Here is a 24089-nt window from a genome sequence, read left to right as displayed (position 1 = left end):
CTGTGAAATCTGTGAATATTCTTAGAATTCTGTGTTCTGTGACACAGATTCTGTGACGAAAATTTTCACAAAATTCTGTGAAATTAAAAATTTTTCTGTGATTTCGCAACCTTGATACCTATTCGAGTTCAGGACGCCAAAATCTACAAAATAAATATAAGCTCGAAAATGCTGTTTTCATTATATATTAATATAATTTTATTAATAAATAATTAGTACATAAAAAGGTAAAAAGTTTTCATTGAGAAAAATAATAGTTTTTTTTATTTTCAAATGAGTTCATCGCATTTCATAGTCAAGCCACTTAATTTTTTTTTTGAATTATTTTTTAAAAAATTATTTTTGTTAATTAAGATTAATCACCGTGATTTATGTTTTGAAATTAATTTTTACGGCCTTATCGGTGAAAGTTATGTTCTCATAGTGAGAACATTTCAAGAATTGAAAATTATAGATGGATAGAAGAAGATTAGAAGAAAATTATAGGTGTTGAAATGAGCGGGTAGAATTTTTTAAGAAGCATTTTCACCACATACTTAACTTTTGTTCAATCACGGATCAACTATTTTGAAATGTTAGGATCGGACAGGGTTGAGTCTAACACAACACAATAGTTGATCTTGCGTGGTTCGCACCGCGAAACTTGCAGTGCGAACGAACAAAAGGAAAGCATGTGGTCGCTCTGAAAAGCTCCCGTAAACAGTACAACGGTTCTATCGACGTCAGACTTGTACCGGTTGTTATCTTTGCGAGCGATCCAATCGGGTTTGATTGTTTTCGCTTCGGTCGATAGGGTGGTACAGACTGGCTATCGATGCAAAGAACAACGTTTTTGATTTTTTATTAGCCAAATTTTAATTTTATTAATTAAGATTAATCACCGTGATTTATGTTTTGAAATTAATTTTTACGGCCTTATCGGTGAAAGTTATGTTCTCATAGTGAGAACATTTCAAGAATTGAAAATTATAGATGGATAGAAGAAGATTAGAAGAAAATTATAGGTGTTGAAATGAGCGGGTAGAATTTTTTAAGAAGCATTTTCACCACATACTTAACTTTTGTTCAATCACGGATCAACTATTTTGAAATGTTAGGATCGGACAGGGTTGAGTCTAACACAACACAATAGTTGATCTTGCGTGGTTCGCACCGCGAAACTTGCAGTGCGAACGAACAAAAGGAAAGCATGTGGTCGCTCTGAAAAGCTCCCGTAAACAGTACAACGGTTCTATCGACGTCAGACTTGTACCGGTTGTTATCTTTGCGAGCGATCCAATCGGGTTTGATTGTTTTCGCTTCGGTTTCCTTTTGTTCGTTCGCACTGCAAGTTTCGCGGTGCGAACCACGCAAGATCAACTATTGTGTTGTGTTAGACTCAACCCTGTCCGATCCTAACATTTCAAAATAGTTGATCCGTGATTGAACAAAAGTTAAGTATGTGGTGAAAATGCTTCTTAAAAAATTCTACCCGCTCATTTCAACACCTATAATTTTCTTCTAATCTTCTTCTATCCATCTATAATTTTCAATTCTTGAAATGTTCTCACTATGAGAACATAACTTTCACCGATAAGGCCGTAAAAATTAATTTCAAAACATAAATCACGGTGATTAATCTTAATTAATAAAATTAAAATTTGACTAATAAAAAATCAAAAACGTTGTTCTTTGCATCGATAGCCAGTCTGTACCACCCTATCGACCGAAGCGAAAACAATCAAACCCGATTGGATCGCTCGCAAAGATAACAACCGGTACAAGTCTGACGTCGATAGAACCGTTGTACTGTTTACGGGAGCTTTTCAGAGCGACCACATGCTTTCCTTTTGTTCGTTCGCACTGCAAGTTTCGCGGTGCGAACCACGCAAGATCAACTATTGTGTTGTGTTAGACTCAACCCTGTCCGATCCTAACATTTCAAAATAGTTGATCCGTGATTGAACAAAAGTTAAGTATGTGGTGAAAATGCTTCTTAAAAAATTCTACCCGCTCATTTCAACACCTATAATTTTCTTCTAATCTTCTTCTATCCATCTATAATTTTCAATTCTTGAAATGTTCTCACTATGAGAACATAACTTTCACCGATAAGGCCGTAAAAATTAATTTCAAATTATTTTTGTTTTTTAATTTTTAACCATTATCTTAAAAAAAAATTAATAAGAAAAAACACAGTTTCAACCCTTTTTCCTGGTAAATATTTCAAGTTACGGTGAAAAAAATATTCAAAGCAGGAAATTTTTAACTAGGTATATAATTCATAATTACAAGTTTATAAACGTTTAATTTTTTTTTAATTTTCTTTTTTTTGAATCCATCATGATTTTTAAGTCATTCGATGAAAAGTTCCAAAAATGGTTACAAGTTGCAACTTTAAAGCTAAAAATTCAACGCTTTTGAAGTGCTTCTTTCAAAATTTACAGCTAAACGTGGAACTTCCTTTTTTCTGTTTTTATCAGTTTCTTATTGATCATTTAAGAAATCACCAATTTTTCAACCTGAACTTTGTCTCTCTAAGCATATGATAATGAATTGAACATGTTGTATTATTAAGATAAAAAGTTATTATTGTGAAATTCAAAAATAAACTTTTGTAGGAAGAATTCCGATTACAAATATGATTTAATTTTTGACATTCATCACCGGCACTCTTGAAAAAAATAATAATTTTTGGTAAATTAAATTCAGTTCACTCATCAACTATCTATATTGAATAAAGTCTCTAAACACATTGCGGACTAATTAGGAGAAATCTCATTTTTTCGCTTGGCGCGGGAGCGTTTCACTAAGAAGCATAACTCAAATGTGATACATTTTATAGAGAAACTTCATCTTACAAATTGTGTACAACACTTTCGATAACTCAAAGATAGTAAATTTATAGAATTTGGTCCAGTGGTTTTTAATATAGAAAATGCCAAATTTCAGTGTTTTTGGGGCTATATTTCTTCGCGGTCCTTAATGTGATTATCTGGAAATGGGTTTTTTTTTTAATTTAAGATTTTACAGAGAAATTTTTCAATCAACTCTTCTATTAAAAATAAAGAATTGAAATTTGAGTTAAGATGAAAATAATACAAATATTATCATTTTGCTAAACCTGCATTAATCATGGGTAATTTCTGATCTGCTTAGATATTCCTTTAGGATTCGGATTCAAATTCTTTTGAAATCTGGTGTAATATTTTTGTATCATATTTCTGTGCTCTGATTCTTATGTCCGAAGCTTTGAATTCAACCAAGTTACTTGTTCAATGAATGCAACATAATTTTGAATAGTTTTAAAGACTTACCGGATTTATTGTGGATTTTTGGTATTATTATTTTTCGGGTAAAATTTAAATTTCAACCACCAAATATTCGTTTTTGCCATAACAACAAAGCTCTGATAAGGCTAAATCCAAATCAAGTTTCGAAGTTATGGCTGAGGCCAACCAGCCATCAATACCATCAACCGTAAAATTAGAACCTATAATTGAAATTTTCTTAGAAAAACATTAATTTTTAATGAACCATAACAGATTAAAGTCAAAAAATTAGAAGTTTTCTTCAATGTCAATAGAACGTGATTTTTAAACGTAAATCTCCAGGCAAAAAATTTTTTGCTAAGTGATCTTTAAGTTGCTCCAAAACAGTTGTTTATTGTTGATACTAATAATGCACATGTTTTCCTCTAAAAAAACATAAGGGCTATTGCATCCATTATTCGGGTCACAGTTTAATATTTCATGAGTAGCCATTTTTTTCACGAAACTTCTCCAGGCGAACCCATCGTCTTGTTGGCGACCAGCCTTTTCCTCCGAATTTGCAATAAATTGCATTCTCGATGAAAAATAGGAGCCATAACTTGACCCATCCAGTCGGTGGTTTCTCTCGACCCGTGTTTCCTTTTTTTTTTCCTTCTCGGTCCAATGTTGTCTGGCGATCTAGCCCGTTTCAGTTTACTCTTTTATTTTTCCGTTCGCTTCTGCCAAGTTTTTCCAATTTCCGATTGGCTCAATTTACCCACCCACATGCAACGAAGACAACGACGACGACGACGACGACGCCGTTCACACAACTGGCAAGATCGCAACTCGTAAACAATATTTATGCGATTGGGATAACAAATGGTGCTACATTTTCCACCCAAAGACGGGACATAAAGGTTTCGCTCCCTGTTTTCTCGTGTTTTGTTAATTGCTTTAGTGTTACGTTCTGATTACGCAGACGATCGACGGGCCTATATTTTTTTGTTTGTTTTTTAAGCATCTTTTTACGGAAAGATTTTTTTTTGGAAGAATTTATGCCTAGTTTAAGCAATTAAAACAAAAATGTTGTCAATGTAGAAACAAATGGATTTGTAGACTAGAAATTTCTTAAGCTTTAGAAAAAAAAAATCTAACCGCTCTATATAATCAAATTAGCCTAGCTTTGTTTTCCCGAAATTATTCCATCTAATTACTTTTTCGATAAATGTGTGTTGTTGATGTATATTTGTTTTTTGATTGTAAATTTGTAAATTTAACAGCCTACCCAGCCGTCTATGGACAATTTCCGCAAGCCATACCACAACCGATAGCCGCCATTGCACCAGCACAACGTGAAGGTAAGCATCAGAACGCCTGAAAGTGCGCTAATCGAACTAGCAACAAATGAATCAAAACAATTGGAAAACAGAAAAAAAAACAACCGACACCCCTCCACTTCTCACAACCTCACTCTGATATTTCAACGGAAAAAAACTGAGCACCTTCAGCCGATTGGAAGAACCGAAATTTCGGACGTTCGGCTTCGACACGAGTGTCTTCGGAAACGGTCGGTTTTTTCGGTTCGGATCCGAACCGTTCATTCGGCTCACTGAAGAGTGACAAAACTCACACCAGAAGCACCAGAACAATAGAAAACCGAAACTTGAACAGCCACAGAAACCAACCAAATTTCTAGTTGTTTTACTCGTCTATGTTTAATCTTTTGGATTTCTGCTAGTTTTGCGATTATTGGATGTATTTTTTATCTTAAATCACACACCACGATTGAGTTCGGGTAATTCGTTTGCAGCGACTGCAAATCAGCGATTCTCATCGTAAAGATTTTCGTTCGATATTTGCTGAGGTCCTTTCGTTGTGTTAAATAGATGTTTTATACTTTTCTGTAATTTCTATATAACCGTCTTTTGTTTTCTGATTTTCTACACGTCAAAATGATAAAACATTCCGAATGAAAATCTTGCCGATACCATTAAGGTGGGCGCGTGATGTTTTACCATTTTTGCTAGATTTTGTATCCATGTTGATGGTTTTTATATGTTTCTTTATGTAGCATTTAAGTGGATATCGATTCGTCCATTGAGAAAACCAACAGTTTGATGTTCTTCAGTTCATATCGTACATTTTTACTAGCTTTAGATATGCCAGGTAGAATTATTATTTTGGTACCACCTTAGTCGGGATACGTTCAAAGATTTTTCTCCAAAAAACCTGAGAAAAAGTCTTCCAACTATCCCAGTTCATTTAAAAACACCCGGACCATCGAAAAACTTGACTTGAAGAGAGGAAAAAAAAATCAAAAAATATCGAAAATCAAACAGAAAACCAACAACACCAAATACCATGCCAACATTCGTCGTAATGTCCTTTCAAGATGTGCTCGTGTTTCCCGCAGGATGTTCGATTTCGGGCCCGGAGGGTTGCAACCTGTTCATCTACCACCTGCCGCAGGAGTTCGGTGACGGGGAGCTGATGCAGATGTTCATGCCCTTCGGCACTGTGATAAGCTCGAAGGTCTTCATCGATCGGGCCACGAACCAGAGCAAGTGCTTCGGTAAGTTATGGATTATTTTTTTATTATTTTGATGACTAGAAGAATCCCCGAATGTCACCAAAAAATGCGGGTGCCTTTGCACTAGATAAACATGTTGTTTCGAAAATTCATATCATAATAGTTTCACTAGTAGCAAGGAATAAATATTAAAATTAGGTAGTGCCGAGAGCCATATTGCATTTTTTTGAGACGTCACAAAAACGATTACACCAAGGTTTCTTTTTACACTGATATACGTACCGTGTAAAAAAACCGTGCAAAGAAAAAACCGTGTTAATTCCCGAAAACCGTGTAAAAAACCGTGTTTATTGCGGAAAATTGTGTAAAAATACTTTTAAATTTCTTCAGCTCTGAAACTTGAAACAATGAAACATGTAACTTGACACTTAAAACCTGAGACCTGGAAACTGAGACTTGAGACCTGAGACTGGAGACTTTAGACTTGAGACAACTGGTACCTGAGACTTGAGACCTGAAAATTGAGACATGAGAACTGAGACCTGAAATGGACTTGAGACCTGAGACCTGAGACTTTCAACATGACGACTTAGAGCTGAGATCTGAAACCTGAGACATGACACCTGAGACCTGAGACATGACACCTGAGACCTGAGACATGACACCTGAGACCTGAGACCAGAGACCTGAGACCTGAGACATGAGACATGAGACATGAGACATGAGACATGAGACATGAGACATGAGACATGAGACATGAGACATGAGACATGAGACATAAGACATGAGACATGAGACATGAGACATGAGACATGAGACATGAGACATGTCACATGAGACATGAGACATGAGACATGTCACATGAGACATGAGACATGTCACATGAGACATGAGACATGAGACATGAGATATGAGTCATGAGACCTGAGACATGGGACATGAGACATGAGACATGAGACATGAGACATGAACATTAGACATGATACATGAGACATGAGATATGAGATATGAGATATGAGATATGAGATATGAGATATGAGACATGAGACATGAGACATGAGACCTGAGAAATGAGACATGAGACATGAGACATTAGACCTGAGACATGAGATATGAGATATGAGACATGACATGATACAGGTCTCAGGGCTCTGGTTTCAGGTTTCTATTCTCAGGTTTCTTGTCTCAGGTTTCATGTCTTAGGTCTCAAGTTTCATATCTCTTGTTTCAGGTACCAGGACTCAGACCTTAGGTCTCAGGTCTAAGGTCTCCAGTCTCATGTCTCGTGTCTCGGATCTCAGGTTTCATATCTCAGGTCTCATGTCTCAGATCTCAAGTCTTAGGTCTCAGGTCTCGGGTCTAATGTATCACGCTTAGTCTCAGAGCTGAGATTTTCCCAACTTCAAAAAGATTCTAAGTGTTTTCCTTTGGACAGGAAAGGTATTTTCTTTCAAAAAAAAACCGTGTTAATCCGCGAAAACCGTGTAAAAAAACCGCTTCAAAACTTTTGTGTATATCGAAAATGTATACGAGAATGTCAGAAATTAAACAAAAAAAACACTTTTAAAATCGGAAATTAATCCAGAATTCATTTTGATTGTATTGTACAGCCTCAAATTGATTGTGTTACGAAGTTTGTTTGTCCTTTAAAGATTACTTTTTTTTTAAGGATTTGTAGCTATTGAATGTTCAACTGATTGGGATGATTTTTATCCAACTGGTTCACCACCTATGTAGAACAAATAACATCGCTAAATGATTGTTAACTCATTTTACTAAAATACCAGTAAAAAATTGTGGTTTCGTTAGTAAAAATAGTTTTCGATTACTTTTAGTAATAAGAAGCTAAAACTGAACTGACGTGAACGTTTTCATGGAATATTTTCAACTAATTCTAAAATTTTGCAAATTTCAGTTGGGCAAACTTATCAAAACTTACAAAGCGGAAAACTTCCAGTAGATTTTCTGAGTTATCAACGAGAAAGACAAGTTTGCTTGTAAATTTAAAGATTTTTCAGATTGTGACGTCGTTTTCTGCACCAATAATAGGGCAAGGCTGCTTTGGCACTACGTTCTTTATATATTCCTTGCACTAGTAGTGAAACTTGGACATTTTTCATGGCCTGCTACTCTATGTATTGAATTTAGTAATTGGGAGTCCAAGTTAGACAAACTTTGTAAAAATTCCTGATTTATATACATCTATATTTACGATTATAATGATTTTTCGGGAACCAAATTCATCCGTAGTGAAATTTAATTTTTCAACTGTGCTTAACGAAATCCTCTATCCACTTTTCAGGTTTTGTGTCGTTTGACAATCCAGCCAGCGCTCAAGCTGCAATCCAAGCCATGAATGGTTTTCAGATTGGTATGAAAAGACTGAAAGTTCAGCTGAAGAGACCAAAAGACGCGAATCGACCCTATTAACAATCAGAGATTAAGAGCGCTTTGAGGAGTGCTTCTGGTGAGTAACTAAATTATTTTTCTTAATTCCTTCTGAACGTTCCGACAGTTATCAAAAAACAAGACGATGAACTAATGACATTTTTTCTTCAACTGTTTCCTTTTTTATTCCTTCAACATGCAGCTGAAGCTTTAAAATAGGAAGTTAATCCTTAGGCAAAACAAAAACAGAATTATATCATCAATTAACACAAACAACCGAAAGCAGAAAGTAATCAAAAAATATACAAATAAAAAAAACGTTAAAAAATTCTTTAAAAAAAAATCTACACCGCTGAGATCGGACCTTCATCTACCAGGATGGCGCGTCACACTTTTGGATACTCTCGTCCTGGAACAAAACAAAGAGAGAACAACTCTCGAGCGGCACTGACAGAAAGAGAGAGAAAAAAAAACAGAGAACGAGACGTACTTCGTTATCCACCCACTACAAATAAACTATGCTACTGCTGAAAACTTAAACTTATATACGTCAAAAATTAGATAAATGCAGTAGTTAAGCAAGACGAAGAAGATGTAGGAGGAAAGAGAAAAGTTCAACGTAAGTCTAGTCATATGACAATTGACATCTACACACAAGAACACACTTTTTCACACAAATATTTACCAACACTAGTGAGCAGCAGCCCTATAGATTTCTGAGCCCTCCGTGTATTGCTCTTTCTCAATCATCGCAGAAACACTCAAACACATACATGAACACATTTAAATCATCTCACCCACACAGACACAAGAACCACCAAAAACAACAAGCCCACATTTTAAAGTTCTCCTATTGGTTAATAGTTATTCTTTTCCTAGAAGGAATGCTAACTTTCATCATGAAAAATTTCCCCTTACAAAAGAAAAAAAAACAGTGTCTGAAGAGATATCAAATCCTATCCACTCATTTTTTAAGTGAGAGCGCGTTAAACGAGCCTAGATCAGAATTTCCGAATTGAGAGAGAAGAAGTTTTTTCGTTCCCGTTTAAAAGAGAAAAAAAACATCCATTCATACACTGTGTACATTTTTAGATATAAAACAACATATATTATATATATACATTACCTAAGAATATTTATACATTAGAGAGTTTAACCAATGCAGAACAGAAGAATAAATAAGAGGAAAAAACGTCCTGAGGAGGAGATTTTTTTCCTTATTTGAGCATTTTTCATCGTGCCATTTCGGGAAAGAATACTAAGAAGATATAAGAAAATGAAAAATTAAAACAGGAAGTAAATTGTAAGGCTACACACAGAAACAAAGCTATTAGTTTCGGATTCCTAGCGTTATTAGGTTTTAGGGTTCTCTTGATCGAACTAGAGAAGTAAACACTGTGGAGAGAAATTTGCGAAAGTGCGAGAGAAAGTGCGAAGAGTGTTTGTAGTAGATTTTTCCTCTGTTTTGTATTCTATCGTGGCACCAGACGAACGCACCCCCGATTTGAAGGAATATTCATAAAAAATAACATAATTAAACTTAACTAAAGCTTGGTCAAGGCGTATAAGAGAAATTTTTAGATCGTATTTTCTTTGGCAACGAGAAAGGAAGTATCAAATGTATACATTTTGATCCTCGTAGTACATTGAAGTTTTTCACTTACACATACATAAACTCACACTCTTTTTTCTCTCTTTTTTAACATAATTATATATCTGATAGCATTAAATAATACTGTATTGAAAATTTAGATAATTGAGAGATTCTCTTTGCCGAAATGGAATTTAAGCCTTTGAACGGGAAAGCTATAGCCTGTGAAGGATTGTTTCCCCCAAAAAGAGAATGAAATTCGTGCGGGAGAATTTCGTAAGCGACACATACATACACAAACACATACTTTGTATACTAGCTAGAAGTAATTTTATCGATATGAATGAACGCGTAACCATACATTTTAAATCTCCTATCAACACTGGATCATTAGAGTATTGCATTAGTTTCTCTTTTATCGCTTTTCGGCTAGAATAGTGAACGCGGCCGATGGTAGAAAATCATGTCCCAAGTTCAACCGAAAATGCTTAGTTTGAGCCTGGGCATTAGTTCTTAATCAAAATGTAGCATTAAATTATCTTTCAATGTAGTTTAATTGTTTATTTATTTTTAGTTAAAAGTTTATTTTTTACCACCGCGATTGCTAACATCGTTTTACCTGTTTCAGTATTAATTTATTTGATTTATCCAACCTTGTTTGTAGTGCGATAAAGTTACCCACTCTAGGTTACCTCTAGTCAATCACCGAACGGTGTGATTATTAAGTGCAATACAACCTTTAACAAGTCCCTATCCGCACGTTGATTTGACGTTGAAGTCTTCTTAGAAGAACGAATTTACTGCAAAACATGCATAATTCTAGGTTTAAGAGTACTAAACTTTTGGGTTCTAATAATTCTCAGTCTTAAGAATAGAAGAAGCAGGGATTTGAGAAAAAAAAAACCTTGAGTTCTCACATCTAGAGTAATTTGTTTCGATTGTCGATATGAAAATTAACTCCTGTTTGAATTCCAGAACTAAATTAATCACACACATACAACCATGATTACGAAAAAAGAGCATTTATTCATTCGACATGAATCTACAGCTAAGCCAAGCCAAAAAATGAGATAAAAAAATGTAAAGTCAAATCATGCCACTGCAAATGAAGAAAAAAAAATTAGCGAAACAATAAATGCCTCGTAGCTGATAGCGAGACAAATAACGATAACTTTATCACCACAACACTGAAAAAAGGAGAAAAATCTTAGGCATCATGTAGCAAAATGTATAAAAGTAAGGCAGAGTTCCTCCCAATTTTTTCCGTTGTTTCCAATCACACTCCTTCGAATAACAACTACATTTAACATGCAACCTAAAGTAACAAATCAACAAAACGGATAATAGGTTCCTATAGCAGAGGACAATTCCTTAAGAACAAAATAAAACAATCCAGCGCCCAAACGAAGGCAAAACTTTAAGTTTCTCCTAGTAGGCACTAGATGGCAGACTTGCTTGTTTTGCGTTTCGGTTTTCTTCGTCTTAAGGAAAAGGACCCCAGGAGCAGTGCATTTTTTTTCGTAAGTTTGTTTCGATCTCTGTTTTCCGCATTTCAGCAGCGTATTTCACAGAACGTGTGTTTCAAATTCATCAACTTGGTCCGCGACGAACATCAAGGATGGAACATCTTGCCAAACCCTCTCCCATTGCACACTAAATTTGAAACAAACAAAAAAACTGGTGGATTCTTTCGGCGATGGGAATTTCTTTTTTTTTAAGAGCAATTTGGAATCAGTTTTGAATCGAAAAAGATTAAACACTTAGTTACAAATGGTCTGTAAAATGTATGAAACTCACTCCTAAAAGTTTAAAATCAAGATTTCTTTGGTGAAGAACCGTGAAAAATGAATGAAATTAACAATTGGTGAATTTGAACTTCAAATTTGGACACTGCATTTAAGAGAGGTTTTTTTTCCATTGAAAATAAAAGAATCAAAGATTTTGAAGTAAAATACCTTTTTGTTCGAAAGTTTAAGATTATGTTACAAAAGTAACAGAAACCATTCTGAAATGCAAAAAGTTTTTATGTTTTTTTCAAATCTACTGACTGATTGGAAATTTTCTAATGTTCTAACACAATAAATTCTTTTTTAAGGATTTTTGTTACCCAAAACATTTTTTTACGGTGAACATACCAAGTAAAATATAGAATTATTGTGCATTTTTTTTTATCTCAAACGAAATATTGAACAGAAAAACTATATTAAAACCAGAAATTTTGATAATTTTGGAATGAAAGAAACAACGCACAATCACAATATTTTTTGCACATTTTCCGGTAGCGTCATCGGATGCTGCTGCACTGCAAACGCACAAATGACTTACACAAACGTCCAGATTCGTTTTTTGTTGACTGCATAACTCTCACCCAGTGTCTCTCACTCCTGTCACAAAGTGATGATCAATGAACGAACAAATCAACAATGGAAACCTTAAACAAATGGGCTGTGATTTAAATGTTTTCTTTGTGAGATATATTTTTTTTGTTTTGTCTTGCCTCCATGTGGTTTTAAAACGTTCCGACTTCCTGTTTTTCTTCCTCTAATTAGATTGAGTTGTGAAAATTTTTCTGTCACATCAAGTGATATCACCACGAGAAACAACTGGAAAAAGTTTACACCCTTGCAGGGTTGAGAGAACAGAAATCCTGACATGATGTGTGATACTGTTTAACCCGAAAATCTAAACTATCGATGTTTATCGTTACTGTAATCAAAATGAAACTAGCCATCTTGTGGGGGCGTGGAGATTGATTGCAATAATTTTACAGCTTAACATTTTTTTTTGAGTTTTAATCATTTTTCAACTGGTAACAAAAAGTTGGAAATGATTAAAATAGAAAAAAAATGAGAGGAAACATTTTCTCAGTGTAATTGTCAGTGTTGCCAAAGTTCCTGCCCTCTCAAGGTTGGCTGTTTTGTTTTTTGCTAAGACACCCTCTATGAGGGAAAACGTTCGCTGTAAAACGTCAGTACCTTGAAGCTATAGTTGGCTGCCTCAAACCTCAACGATTTTTGTGGGCTTAAAGTGGTGCCCAAAAAATAAGATTATGTTGTTCCAATCGAAACCGTCATTAGTGTTTGTTTTAGTGTTTGATAATAAACTGTAGAAAAATGGATAACTGTCGCTTGGTTTCAATGTTTGCCTTTCTCTGACACTTTCTGTGCGCGAGTGTGAGTACCGGGTGAGAATTTTGTTGCAGTTTGAGGATATTTTTGTCAATCGTTCGAATCGAATCCACCGGTCCGGGAGAGGCATTGCCTTTGATTGAGATCCCTATTGCCAAACGATTTTAAATGACTGTACATACTGTAAATTTCTATTTATCAGCTAACAAAAATATCTATTGGATGCTAAAACCTTTCAACCTAGAACTAGGACTTTTGAGAAAGGCAGTAGTATGGATGAAAAATTATTGAATCATATCAGTTTGAAATGAAATTATTTTAACGAACAAAAATACCTATACCTATTATACACAAAACACCGATATACTTAACGAAAATAAAATCGCATATGTAGCATATAGTTTTGAACAAACAAGTTTAAAAAACAAGAAAGGACTACAGCCCAACGAAAGTGAACCCACCTTTTAACGAGCATGCTTTCGATTGGTTTAACCCTGATCTCTACATGCTTGGGACCTTCCCTCGAATCCTGTTCCTGTGAACCATCCTCTCCCTCCCAGAAACTGAAGAGCTAGGTTCGTTGACCCCGCCCTCTAGAACAGCCCCACCTCTGTTTGCCATCCCAGCCCACCCACATCTAAACTACAATTTGGTTTCAAACCACAACCCCACCATCCCCAAATTAATATTATAATTACTCGTAACGTTTGCGCCAAAACAAGAGCGCAAAGTTACGACAAAAGTTGTATTTAGTAGTAAATATTTTTATTAGTCTATACACACGTAGATAATCCAAAGGCTCGATAGTAATGGTCAGCTATTTTAGTCGCTTATTGTGAAAACTCTTCTAACCTTCAGTTAGCCGCTGAACTGAAACAAAAAGTCAAATACGAGTAGAAAATCTAATTTTCTTGAAAAGGACACACTTACAACGCTGAGTGTGGACTGTATCGGAATCCGAAAAAAACGGTACGCAGAGTTTAAAACCCACAATTGCTGGACTATAGTTCCAAAATTATCGAAAAATTAAAATAGATCGCGCATTAAGAGTTTGCTCAGCATTATCCTCCTGCAGGGGAGCCAGAAAACCTTCATATTTTGACATACAATCTTACCCTCTTATCTGTTGTGTTAGGAAGAGCAGCAAAAAATATCTTAAACATGGAAACAAAACAAAACCAATCAAATGGGATAACCAGTGGACAACTCTATATAGAAATCAACTTTTTATGCCCGTATCAAATCCGTACTGAGATATATTTAGAAATGCTTATAAGCAAGTGCATACAGACAAACACTTACACATCCGAAATAAAAAGAGTAAAAAAGAACAAATTTTGAAAAGTAAAAAAAATAGTTTTATCAGCTAAGAAATCATTGAAACCAAAACCTAAAATTAAAATAAAGTAACCGTCTACCAGTTCCGAGATCTCTGAAGGGTGCCGGACAGTGTCCCCGACTATTAGGAATACCAACAAAACTCTCAAACAACCACCACAACTACTAACACAAACACCTGACACATATACCAGTAAATTGTGTCTTTTTTAGGGAGCAGTTTGGTTATTCGAAGTAAGCAAATTCCAAGACACGTCCATCTCGCCCCATAAACTACCAAATGGTTTCGTTGATGTTTGCAACCTAAACATTCAGACATTCTTGGAATTATTTCAATCATCTTCCCACCCTTCTAGGGGTTCTTTCTTTAACCAACTAGGCTTTTGACTGTAGGCCTTAGTAATCTATAGGGTATTAGTGCTTAGTGTCAGCTTGATTTCCGTTCCATAAACAATACCAAACTATTGAGATTCGATCATTTCCGAGCGCCGCCACCAACCATCCATCCAAAATAGACTAGTGAACCAAAAAAAAACAACTTCCTAGCTAGCGAAATTGAACCACAACAACAACTACTTGAAAACGAAACAAAAAAAAAACGATGAAATGAAACTACTAATCTCTATCTACTACTTGCGTTGATTCTTATCTATCTTCTGTTCCACTATCTACTTAAGGCTCAAGCTGTCGAGGCTTAGTTTTGCGTTGAATCTATCAATCCAACTGCGGGCTGCTGGAAAGCCGCCCGAGGTCTATCTATCTTTAAAACTCGTGGGAAGAAACAAAAAAAAAGGAAACTGATCCACCTAGTTATCATCCATAATTTAGTGAAAACATACACCACACACTTTCACACACCACATGTACACATCAACACGAATTCTAGTTAAAATCCAACCTATCGCTATCACTAACACCACTAAGCTAACGTACCAATTGTTTCCGTTTGATTGGAGAAATCATCCGATGAAGGTTTGCACGGTCAACTGTTCTAGATAAGCATTGAACATTCAAAGACGCGAATAGAATCATCCTTCTTAAAAAGGTATCAGCAGAATCAAAACAGTTTGTTTTGGTTCCGCACGCTTTGATTCCAATCGCAATTGAGAACAATGGATTGATGATTGCTGATGACAGGTGATGATGATAAACGCCGCACAAATGTTTACATCATCACACTGTAAAGAAAACCTACTCAAACTGTGGTTAACAGTAACACTGCAGTGTTGGCAGATAAGAATGAGTAGATTTATCGAATGACTCATTCAGAAATGAGTACTTTCCCGGATAGGGAATATGATAAGTGGAGAGTGCGACTATAGCAATCGCTAATGAATTGTGTAGTTATGTAATGACTAGACTGACGAAATAAAAATAACTCTATTCCACCACTGAGACCTGCGTTTTAACAGTTGCTATGCATGGTTTCTTTTTGGAAAATCTGAACGAACTTTTTAAGCTCCTTTTTAAAAGCTTTCGCATAATCTTCACAAAAATATGATTCGAGTAAAAATAAACTTCGGAAAACTGTATTTTCTTCTATAAAAAACATCTTCTAAGCAGTACTTGTACACTTCGTTTTTTTTAACGATTGCTCTCGAACTACTTCATCGATGAGTTATCCAATCTTTCAGTTGAGAACCCCTTTAGCACCAATACAACAACACATCTGGTCATAGCTTGAACCAATACTCTCATGCATACACACATACATACACCGAAAACATTCATACACACAAAGAAAAAAAAACGAGGAAGCACGTTAATCAACCTATTAAGATACTAAATTGTAGCCAGTAGGATGCTCTTGCAAGTGAAGTAAAGAAATATATTATATAAAAGAAAAATGTATAAAACATAGGATACAGGGTATTTCTTGCAATTAAAGAGAAAAAATAACATGTTGATTGACGAAAAACTATTATTATTATTACTATTATTATTGAGAAAAATCGGAATAACAAAAAAAAAACACTATGAAGAATGAACGTAAGCAGCGAGGGATTTATTAGGAGATACCAGCAGCCATTTTTTCTTTTTTGCAAGAAAGAGAGAAAAAACATTTGTTTGACAAACTGGAGGCACTCGAAAAAGTTCTGTTTTGTGATATGAATGAACTAAGCTAAGAAAATCTAAACAAATTGATAAATAGTAACCATATTCAAAAAAAAAAAGAACAAAAAAGTGTAAACAATAACAAATGAAGAATTTATTAATTAAACAGAATACTATCATATTGACTAACACAAAGGCGAAGAAGGGATAAGAAAAAACCAAAACTCGTACTACGATTTATTAGAACATATTTAAAGAGCGTCGTCATCTTCACACTCTCACACAAACCCCTTTGAACCTTCAATTTTTTCAGTATCGACCAGCCTCTCTTCTTGTTTTATTTCTTCCGCAATGCCTCACCCTTCCTTGTTCAGAGAAAAAATTATGAAAAAAAAAATCTAATAGTTTAACCCCTCTAGAAGCAAAGCACTGACCTCAACCACTATCTCTATCACATTCACACACATTCAAAAGAGAAAAAAAACAAGAAAAGGAATGCGCAGAAAACTCGAGCGCAAGTAAAAGAAAAAAAACCCTTTTCACTAAATTTTGCTCGGCCATCTCTTTCGCGTTAGTAATTGACTTATAGTGAAACAAAACAAAAAATGAAACAAAAAATACCGTTATATATGCACGATTTTTTCGCATTTTTACCTATTACCGATTTTAGAACTAATAAAAAAATACAACATAACTATTAAAGAAAATTATTGAACAAAAACCAACTTAGAGGAAACAAAAAAAACCAACCGCAAATCAGATTGCAAACTATACATTATGAAAAAATATACTAGATTTACACAAGTAAGTAATTGAAGGTAACTAAAAACTAACAAACCAAAACAAAGAGAAAAAAAAGATATGCAAACTCTCACACACACAACCCAGGCGCTGACGCATTAGCGGGGTAAAAAAAAAACCTATTGAGAAAGAATACCAGGATAAGTCCTGTACATTATGCGATATTTAACGCTTCATATATTATATTTAGCAGTAAAAAAAACAAGGGAGAAGCCGCAAATTGAGCAGTAAAACAGCATTCATTCTGAAAATTAATAAAAAAAAAACATACCGAAAGAAAATTTAAAACCTAACAGTAGAACTAAACAAAAAGTTACAAAAGGCGGTATATGGAATTTGAAATTTGTAGAATCGCATCTCGTACTCAACCGAATAAAGTTTTCGAGCCGGAATTTGTGTTTCAAAATGCCTAAATATGCCAATGATATAATTTTTTGGAATTGCAGTTTCTGTTGTTGATATCTGTTACCAAATATTGATTCAGATCATCAATCAATTAATGATGGAATTTGATATGTAAATCTAAATCTAGATTCCAGATTCATTTGGTAAAACTGTATTTGAAATTGAAATCTGATTTTAGAAACTTTAATTTGTAGAAATCGAAACTCATGATTTCTAAGTTTTGAGTTTCAATTTCCTTACTTTTCAATTGGAATTTTCTTGGAAGGCAGTCATTTGATTTTTTATTCATAGAATTCAGTGTTTCGAAAGTTTGAAATTGATTTTCAGCTAAACATTTTGGTTTTTTGCCTTTCAAAATCAAAATTTTCAAATTCCAGAAATCCGCCGTGTGACATGAGGTTTTAAGTTAATCTTTGTCAAAAACTCTTACAGCTGTCAGGAAACTACAAAACAAGAAAAACTGAAATGCAGCACAAAGCCACACAAATGCAGTCAAGTCAGTCAGTTTTATTCAAACCTACACGGAGGAAAAAACTTTAATTATTGCGACAATATCGTATTATAATAACAAAACAAAAAAAAAAGATAATTAAAAATTGAAATGAAGCCTTAAAATGTATATGCATCATAAGAGAATGCCGAACGGCATGACTTACAACAGAATATGAAGAAGGTTGAGGAGAGGAAAGATTGTGGAAGGAGTAAGCACGATCACCAGAGCTGCCAGCAGCGAAGAAAATCGGGAGAAGTTGAGTCGGTCCGCAGAGAGAAGAAGAAAAGCTGTGTTTAGGACTAGGGAATGCATTAGCCAAACGCCGATCCAAAACGAGTGGTGAAAAATTTCTCCATCAGCAAAAGAGCATTTGCAAACACGGAAAACTCAAGCTCACATGCAAAAACAAAAACTCCACAGCCAGTAAACAAAAGCCGAAACAAAACAAACATAAGCGTAATCATGCCCTTCTATTCGACCATTTGAATGGTTTCAATCAAAGAATTTTCTCTAAGAAACAAAACAAACAAAATAACTTATTCAATGGGAAACATAACACATACAAATGCAGTTTAAACGATGATGATTGAAAGAATTGAACTTACATACTTGCACACGTTTGTTGTGTAACAAACTAAGATAAATATTTGAGGATAGGGGCAATACGCCCTTTTTCCAACAAAACTAAATTATTTAACAAAACCAAAAAACAAACAGAGACAGTCCGACGAGAAGTAGCAAAGCTCCACAATCCGAAGTTGAATCCACCGTTTTTCTTTGTTGTTCTTGAAAGTATATGAAGCCATCGATAAATTTGGAACATCGGCAAACCTCTCTTGATAGAAAAGTGAGGAAAGGAGAAAGCGAAATTTCGAGATTCGGTAACACGCTTCTTTTTTCTTTTGCTTCGCCCTTTTGGATCCACGGTAACCCTACCCAACATCTGTCAGTTAGCATCCTCCTCCACGAAATCATTCCCGGTTTCTTGACTTCTAACCTCCTACCAAAGGCGATTCGGTACGCTAGTTTTCGGTTGAAACCAATTTGATTGTATTTCCTCGAAAGCCGACATGCATGAACACAATTTTTCAGCTCTATAATATACTTGATAAAAAAAGAGAACAAAAGAGGAAATGGTAAATAATAAAATATGAATTTATTTGGGAGATAACAAAAAATAAGGCGAAAGCGAAAGAAAATAAGCATAGTACATAAAGTATATATATATTTATAAAAGGTAAAATTATTTATATTAACAAATTAAGAAAACAAATGTAAAAAGAACTATGATCTAAATTTTAAGTACAACAGTATTAGATTAATCATAAAAATGAAATAAAGAAATACTGGAACTAGTTTAAATTGAGCTATTATTTGAACGCTGAAGCCACGAACATTCGTAAATCATCAATTTTGAGATCGTACGAGAAAAAAGTACTTAGTAGCCATGGAGAGTCCTTGAGAATAGGTAATTTCAGTGAAATTGTACGCAAATGAACTTATTCAGCCAAGCGGAAAACGAAGCGCGAAATGCCGGACTTTGGAGTATGAAAGGATGGAGAAAAAAGAAGTATATTCAAAAATCATATCAGGCAAAATCTAAAGTAAACTTTTAAAAAGTAACCATGATAGTGAAAAATCAGCTAACGTTCATTATTATTATTTTTAGGAAAATTTTATACGTACTCGTTCGAAAGTCGTAATATCACGCCAAAGTAATAAAAAAAAAACAAATAAAAAGTTCACTTACACTAGCACAAAATGCAAACCCGTACATTGTCCATACACCAGAAATATTCCACACATACACCACCAACCCACATTCAGCTAACTCGAAACCCACCAAACCCATGCCAGCAGATACGCGCTGGCGAAATAGTTCTCTTTTACCCTAATCGTACAGAGCGAGAAACTAGAAGAGCCTATCTACTGTTCCCATCTTCCAGTTGAATGCTCACGAGAGCGCGAGAAAGCAAACACAGTTCAAGAGAGAGCAAATCCGAGTGGAAGCCAAGCTCCGTTCTTAAAGGGTAGCGAGAGAGAATAACTCGGAGCAAGAAAGAGAGTTCGTCTGTTCAGACAAAAAGTTGAGGGGTTTGTGGCTCTGCGCTGCTACTGCTGGTTTCTCCCTCTTGAAATCGTTGATCCCTTCCAACAATTCGTTTCGACAGGTTAATTACACCACCAAATACACGTCCATAACTTAAAATAACAACTATTGAAACAAGCTACAAATCGCTAGAACATATTTGAGGGACAAACAATTTCATACAGAAGCATACTAACCAATCAATTAACTGCAGAAACAGACTTATAAAGATTACATACATTAAACAAAAAAGGATGAGAACTTTGCTAGAAATAACCACAGTGGCTTTCCCTTGTGAAAAATGGCTTTTAGGGAAACACAAACAGTAAAAGTTCAGCATCATTATTATTATCATTATTAAAACAAATATAACTCACAAGTAGTGAATCCAGTTTCGCGTAAGAAAATAGTCTAAATCTGCATTGCTTCATTTCCAGCTGTCATTGAACTTGAACATTTGTTTCAAATACAAATCATACTCCTCTGTACGGAGTAACAAAGGTTAAGAAAATACAACTATTGAACAAAACCTATAATTGACCACACTTTATACACAAGAAAGAAAAAAAATAAAGAGAAAAAAAGAACACACACTAAAAAATATACAATAATTATTATTTAAGAAAATTATATCTATCAACTTTTGTCATCAATTAAATTAAAATTTAACTAAAATGCGATAAAACAGGAATATTGATACTACATTTGGTCGGGGTCGATCGCTTGCCAAGGAGCACAAAGCCTAGTGTGAAACACAACAGTCACACACGCACACACACACCCATACCACCCCAACCACTACAAAGAACCACACACGACCACCACCTTACAATCCACATCAGGCGACACGTGTCCTCCACGAGGCATTTCGCGACGGCATCCGAACCGATTTAGAGACTTACATTCTTATTAGTAAAAAAAATGAAAAGAAGAGCACGGAGGAAAACGGAGGAGAGTAACGTACACATTAAAAAAACCAAAAAAAAAACTTATTGCGAGCTAGAGAACGAAGCCGTAGCAGCGGATGAGAATGAACTACTATTAGAACACGAAAAAAAAACACTCACACAGACACACAAAAACAGCTAACAATCGAATAACAGAGAGAACATATTTAAGCTACAAAATCAACACAACCACATACACATAAAAGTAAACGAAAAAAAAGCCCAATGCTGAACGGAAATGCTAGAAGCCCGAAAAAGCATGAACAAAAAAATTGAATAAAATGCCAAAACCAACTTGTTTAGTTAAAAAAGAAGAACAAATAGAAGTGAAAGTAAGGAAAAAGTTAAAATTATTATAAAAAAGGAATGGTGGATGAAAAAAAAAACACAAAAAACACTTTTCCATTTTAATGGACAAAGGGGCGAAGAAAAATGATTACTTATTATCAATTATTATTAGAAAGGAAAACAAACGCAGAACAAACGCAAAATTAACTAATTTTATTAATGAATTATTAAACTTATTGATTATTATTATTACGGTTCTATTGCAATTATTATTAAAACTACAAGGAAGAAAAAAATGCGCGATACAGAGGAATAATGAGAAATAAATGAATAATTTTGTATAGTGGCGCCCGACCGAATCAACCGGTACGAATCCGGACCTACTGAGGCAGACCTTTGCGCATGTTTGCATACGTACGGATACGGATAACCTTTACTATAACGGACGCGGAAATCGTTGCATTTTACCATTAGTAGTGATCAGCTGTGGCGCTAAATGAACAAAGAAAAAGAAATTTCGTTTTTGCTATGGAATAATTGCAATTTATACTTAAAATAATTAATAAATATATATAATAAAAGAAAAAAAATATTACCGAATACAGGAAAAGGTTTTACCCATAAGCCAGTTTCAAATGTTTAATTTTTCAAACGAGAAAAAAAACTAGAGTATTTATAAAATGCCAAGCCTAGTAGAGAAGTTGATTGCCATTGTAGAGTAGTGCGAACTGTGTATTAAGCAAAGATAGGAATGCAAAACCATTATAAAGGAAGCAAAATGCACTCTTGGACTAGAGATGAACAAAAAAAAACAACTTATAAAACAACTAGCGTTATATCAGCATTTAAAAAGAAAAAAAAATGAGAATCGGTTACGATAACATTCACGAGAAACGATGAAAGGTTGATTCTTCTTGGCTTCGGGACGGTTGAATCGGTCGCGCCAAAGATCAAATATATTATTATATATGAAGAAAACATATTATTAACTTTATAACAAAAAGAAAATAACAAAATAAAGTTAAAAATACACTTTTATGGCGGTCGTTTTTTTTATTCGGGCAAAATATTGAGAAAAACCTTCGAACAGCACGTATGTAGGGGGAAGTGTTCCTAAATGCGCATGTTAGGTAATATGCGCATACAGCCGATTGACGATATGGCTAGAGATTCATCATATCTAATCAGTGCAGTTTGAAGGTAATACGCTTTTAACACATGCCATGAAAAAATTAAATTGTTATATACAGTCGAAAAAATTTAAAAATTCAAACAAGATCTTTGTCAGTTTTGTTATAATATATTGAACTTTAATTATCGTGCGTTCAGATTCTGTGAACAAAAATTTCAATGGTTTTTCTTTCTTATTCATCTGGAAATCGGAAATTCAACAAATTGAAGCTTTTGGAGTTGTAGATGATAAGATATTGGAATACGAGACAGGTTCTGAATGCCCATATCAAGGCAGGTTAAATGCCTATATCAAGAAAAATAGATTATTCTTATAAATTTTTTACTTTCTATCATTTAAACATTAAATCTACGCTCAAATCACGATCTTACAGCGAAAAAAGAAGAACTTCTTACTGATCCGATAAAAATACAATATGAACAAAATATTACCATGAAATATGGCCATATGGCATACTTAACTATGTTTCATGCAAAAGAACTAGTGATGTAAAAAATTTCACCAAAATTTCAGCCTTGACGTATACCTAACATCCGTTTCTACCATTTTCAATTAAATAATTTCAAAATATTGCGAGTGTAAATTAAATATAGCTTAAAACATAAATATGCGCATTTAGCCCGCCGGTTTCGGAAATCGGCTATTTTGACTTCTTTTATTATAAAATTATTTTCACAAAAACTGTAAGAGATTTTAACAGAAAAATTGCTCTTACGTATAGAAAACAGATGTCCGCTCATGTGCATATAGTTTTCAGGCTCCTATCTATCGGAATATGGGAGAAAATGAGTGTTTTCTTTAATATGCGCATATAGCCCGCCTCTCCCCTATTGTTCATTTGTCTCGGGGAAGTTGGCGCAACCTCTAGTTATTCCCGTTTATCACCTGGGTTGTTAAAATTTCCACTTTAAACCTTGATAGCGTGGTTTGCCAATCGTTGTACAGCTAAGCACCAACCTTTTTAAGGCTTAGCCACTATTTGATCGAAGAGGCTGATATACGTTTTGGAAGCTTATTATGAGAACTTCTAGTTCAAATTAAATCCAATTTGAAGACGGCCTTTTTTGAAGGAGGTTGCTTTCCAGGCGACGTCGTAGTTTGCCTCTGACAGCTCGATACCTTGCAAAGAGGAATGGAGGTACGTGAACTTGTCCATTTTCGTCAGATGTTCGTTGTCGTGAATGAGACTACGGAAAGAGTCTCTAAACGTACCCCATTCTCTGATTGTTCCGCTGAAGGACGGCAAACGAATCTCGGGCAGCTTCACTCTGGACGTATTCCCTGACGCAGACTGACTTTGGCTGTTGCTGGTTGTGTTTACCCCTAAGGCATCCTTATCGCCTTGAAGTCTAAGGAGGTCACCTCGAATTGCAAAATATCGGTCATCAAACTGCTGCAGAATTTTGTCGTTCTCTTCTTCACGCTGTTTTGCAATCTCCCCTTTGACTTCGCTATCAGCATCTTTTTGCTCTTTTTCGGACACTTCGTCCAGCAACATTTCAATCTTGCTACGTACTTCAAAAAATTCACTGTACACCGTATCAATCACTTGCAACCTTGAGCTTAACTGGCACCGATCACTATCAATCTGATAGGTTTGGATGAATCTAT

General features: G+C 34.8%; 1 protein-coding gene across 11 annotated transcripts in view; it reads left to right on the top strand.

The window, feature by feature from the left end:
• The window catches only part of LOC129755262 (CUGBP Elav-like family member 4), a 568631-nt gene extending 546307 nt beyond the window's left edge, over positions 1 to 22324 (top strand). For 5 of the 11 annotated variants that reach the window (XM_055751654.1, XM_055751665.1, XM_055751656.1 and 2 more), the window contains 4 exons: positions 4514 to 4591; positions 5626 to 5805; positions 8066 to 8230; positions 8354 to 22324. In XM_055751654.1, coding sequence (XP_055607629.1) covers positions 4514 to 4591; positions 5626 to 5805; positions 8066 to 8193 — 386 coding nt within the window. In that variant the 3' untranslated portion in view covers positions 8194 to 8230; positions 8354 to 22324. The remainder of the gene's footprint in view (positions 1 to 4513; positions 4592 to 5625; positions 5806 to 8065; positions 8231 to 8353) is intronic. The other 6 variants (XM_055751657.1, XM_055751658.1, XM_055751659.1 and 3 more) reach the window with 3 other exon arrangements.
• The last annotated feature ends 1765 nt before the right edge of the window (positions 22325 to 24089 follow it).

The sequence above is a fragment of the Uranotaenia lowii genome, chromosome 3, assembly GCF_029784155.1.
Source record: "Uranotaenia lowii strain MFRU-FL chromosome 3, ASM2978415v1, whole genome shotgun sequence".
Classification (NCBI taxonomy): domain Eukaryota; kingdom Metazoa; phylum Arthropoda; class Insecta; order Diptera; family Culicidae; genus Uranotaenia; species Uranotaenia lowii.
The sequence above is the reverse complement of the archived record's forward strand: the minus strand, read 5'-3'. Positions and strand labels throughout refer to the sequence as shown.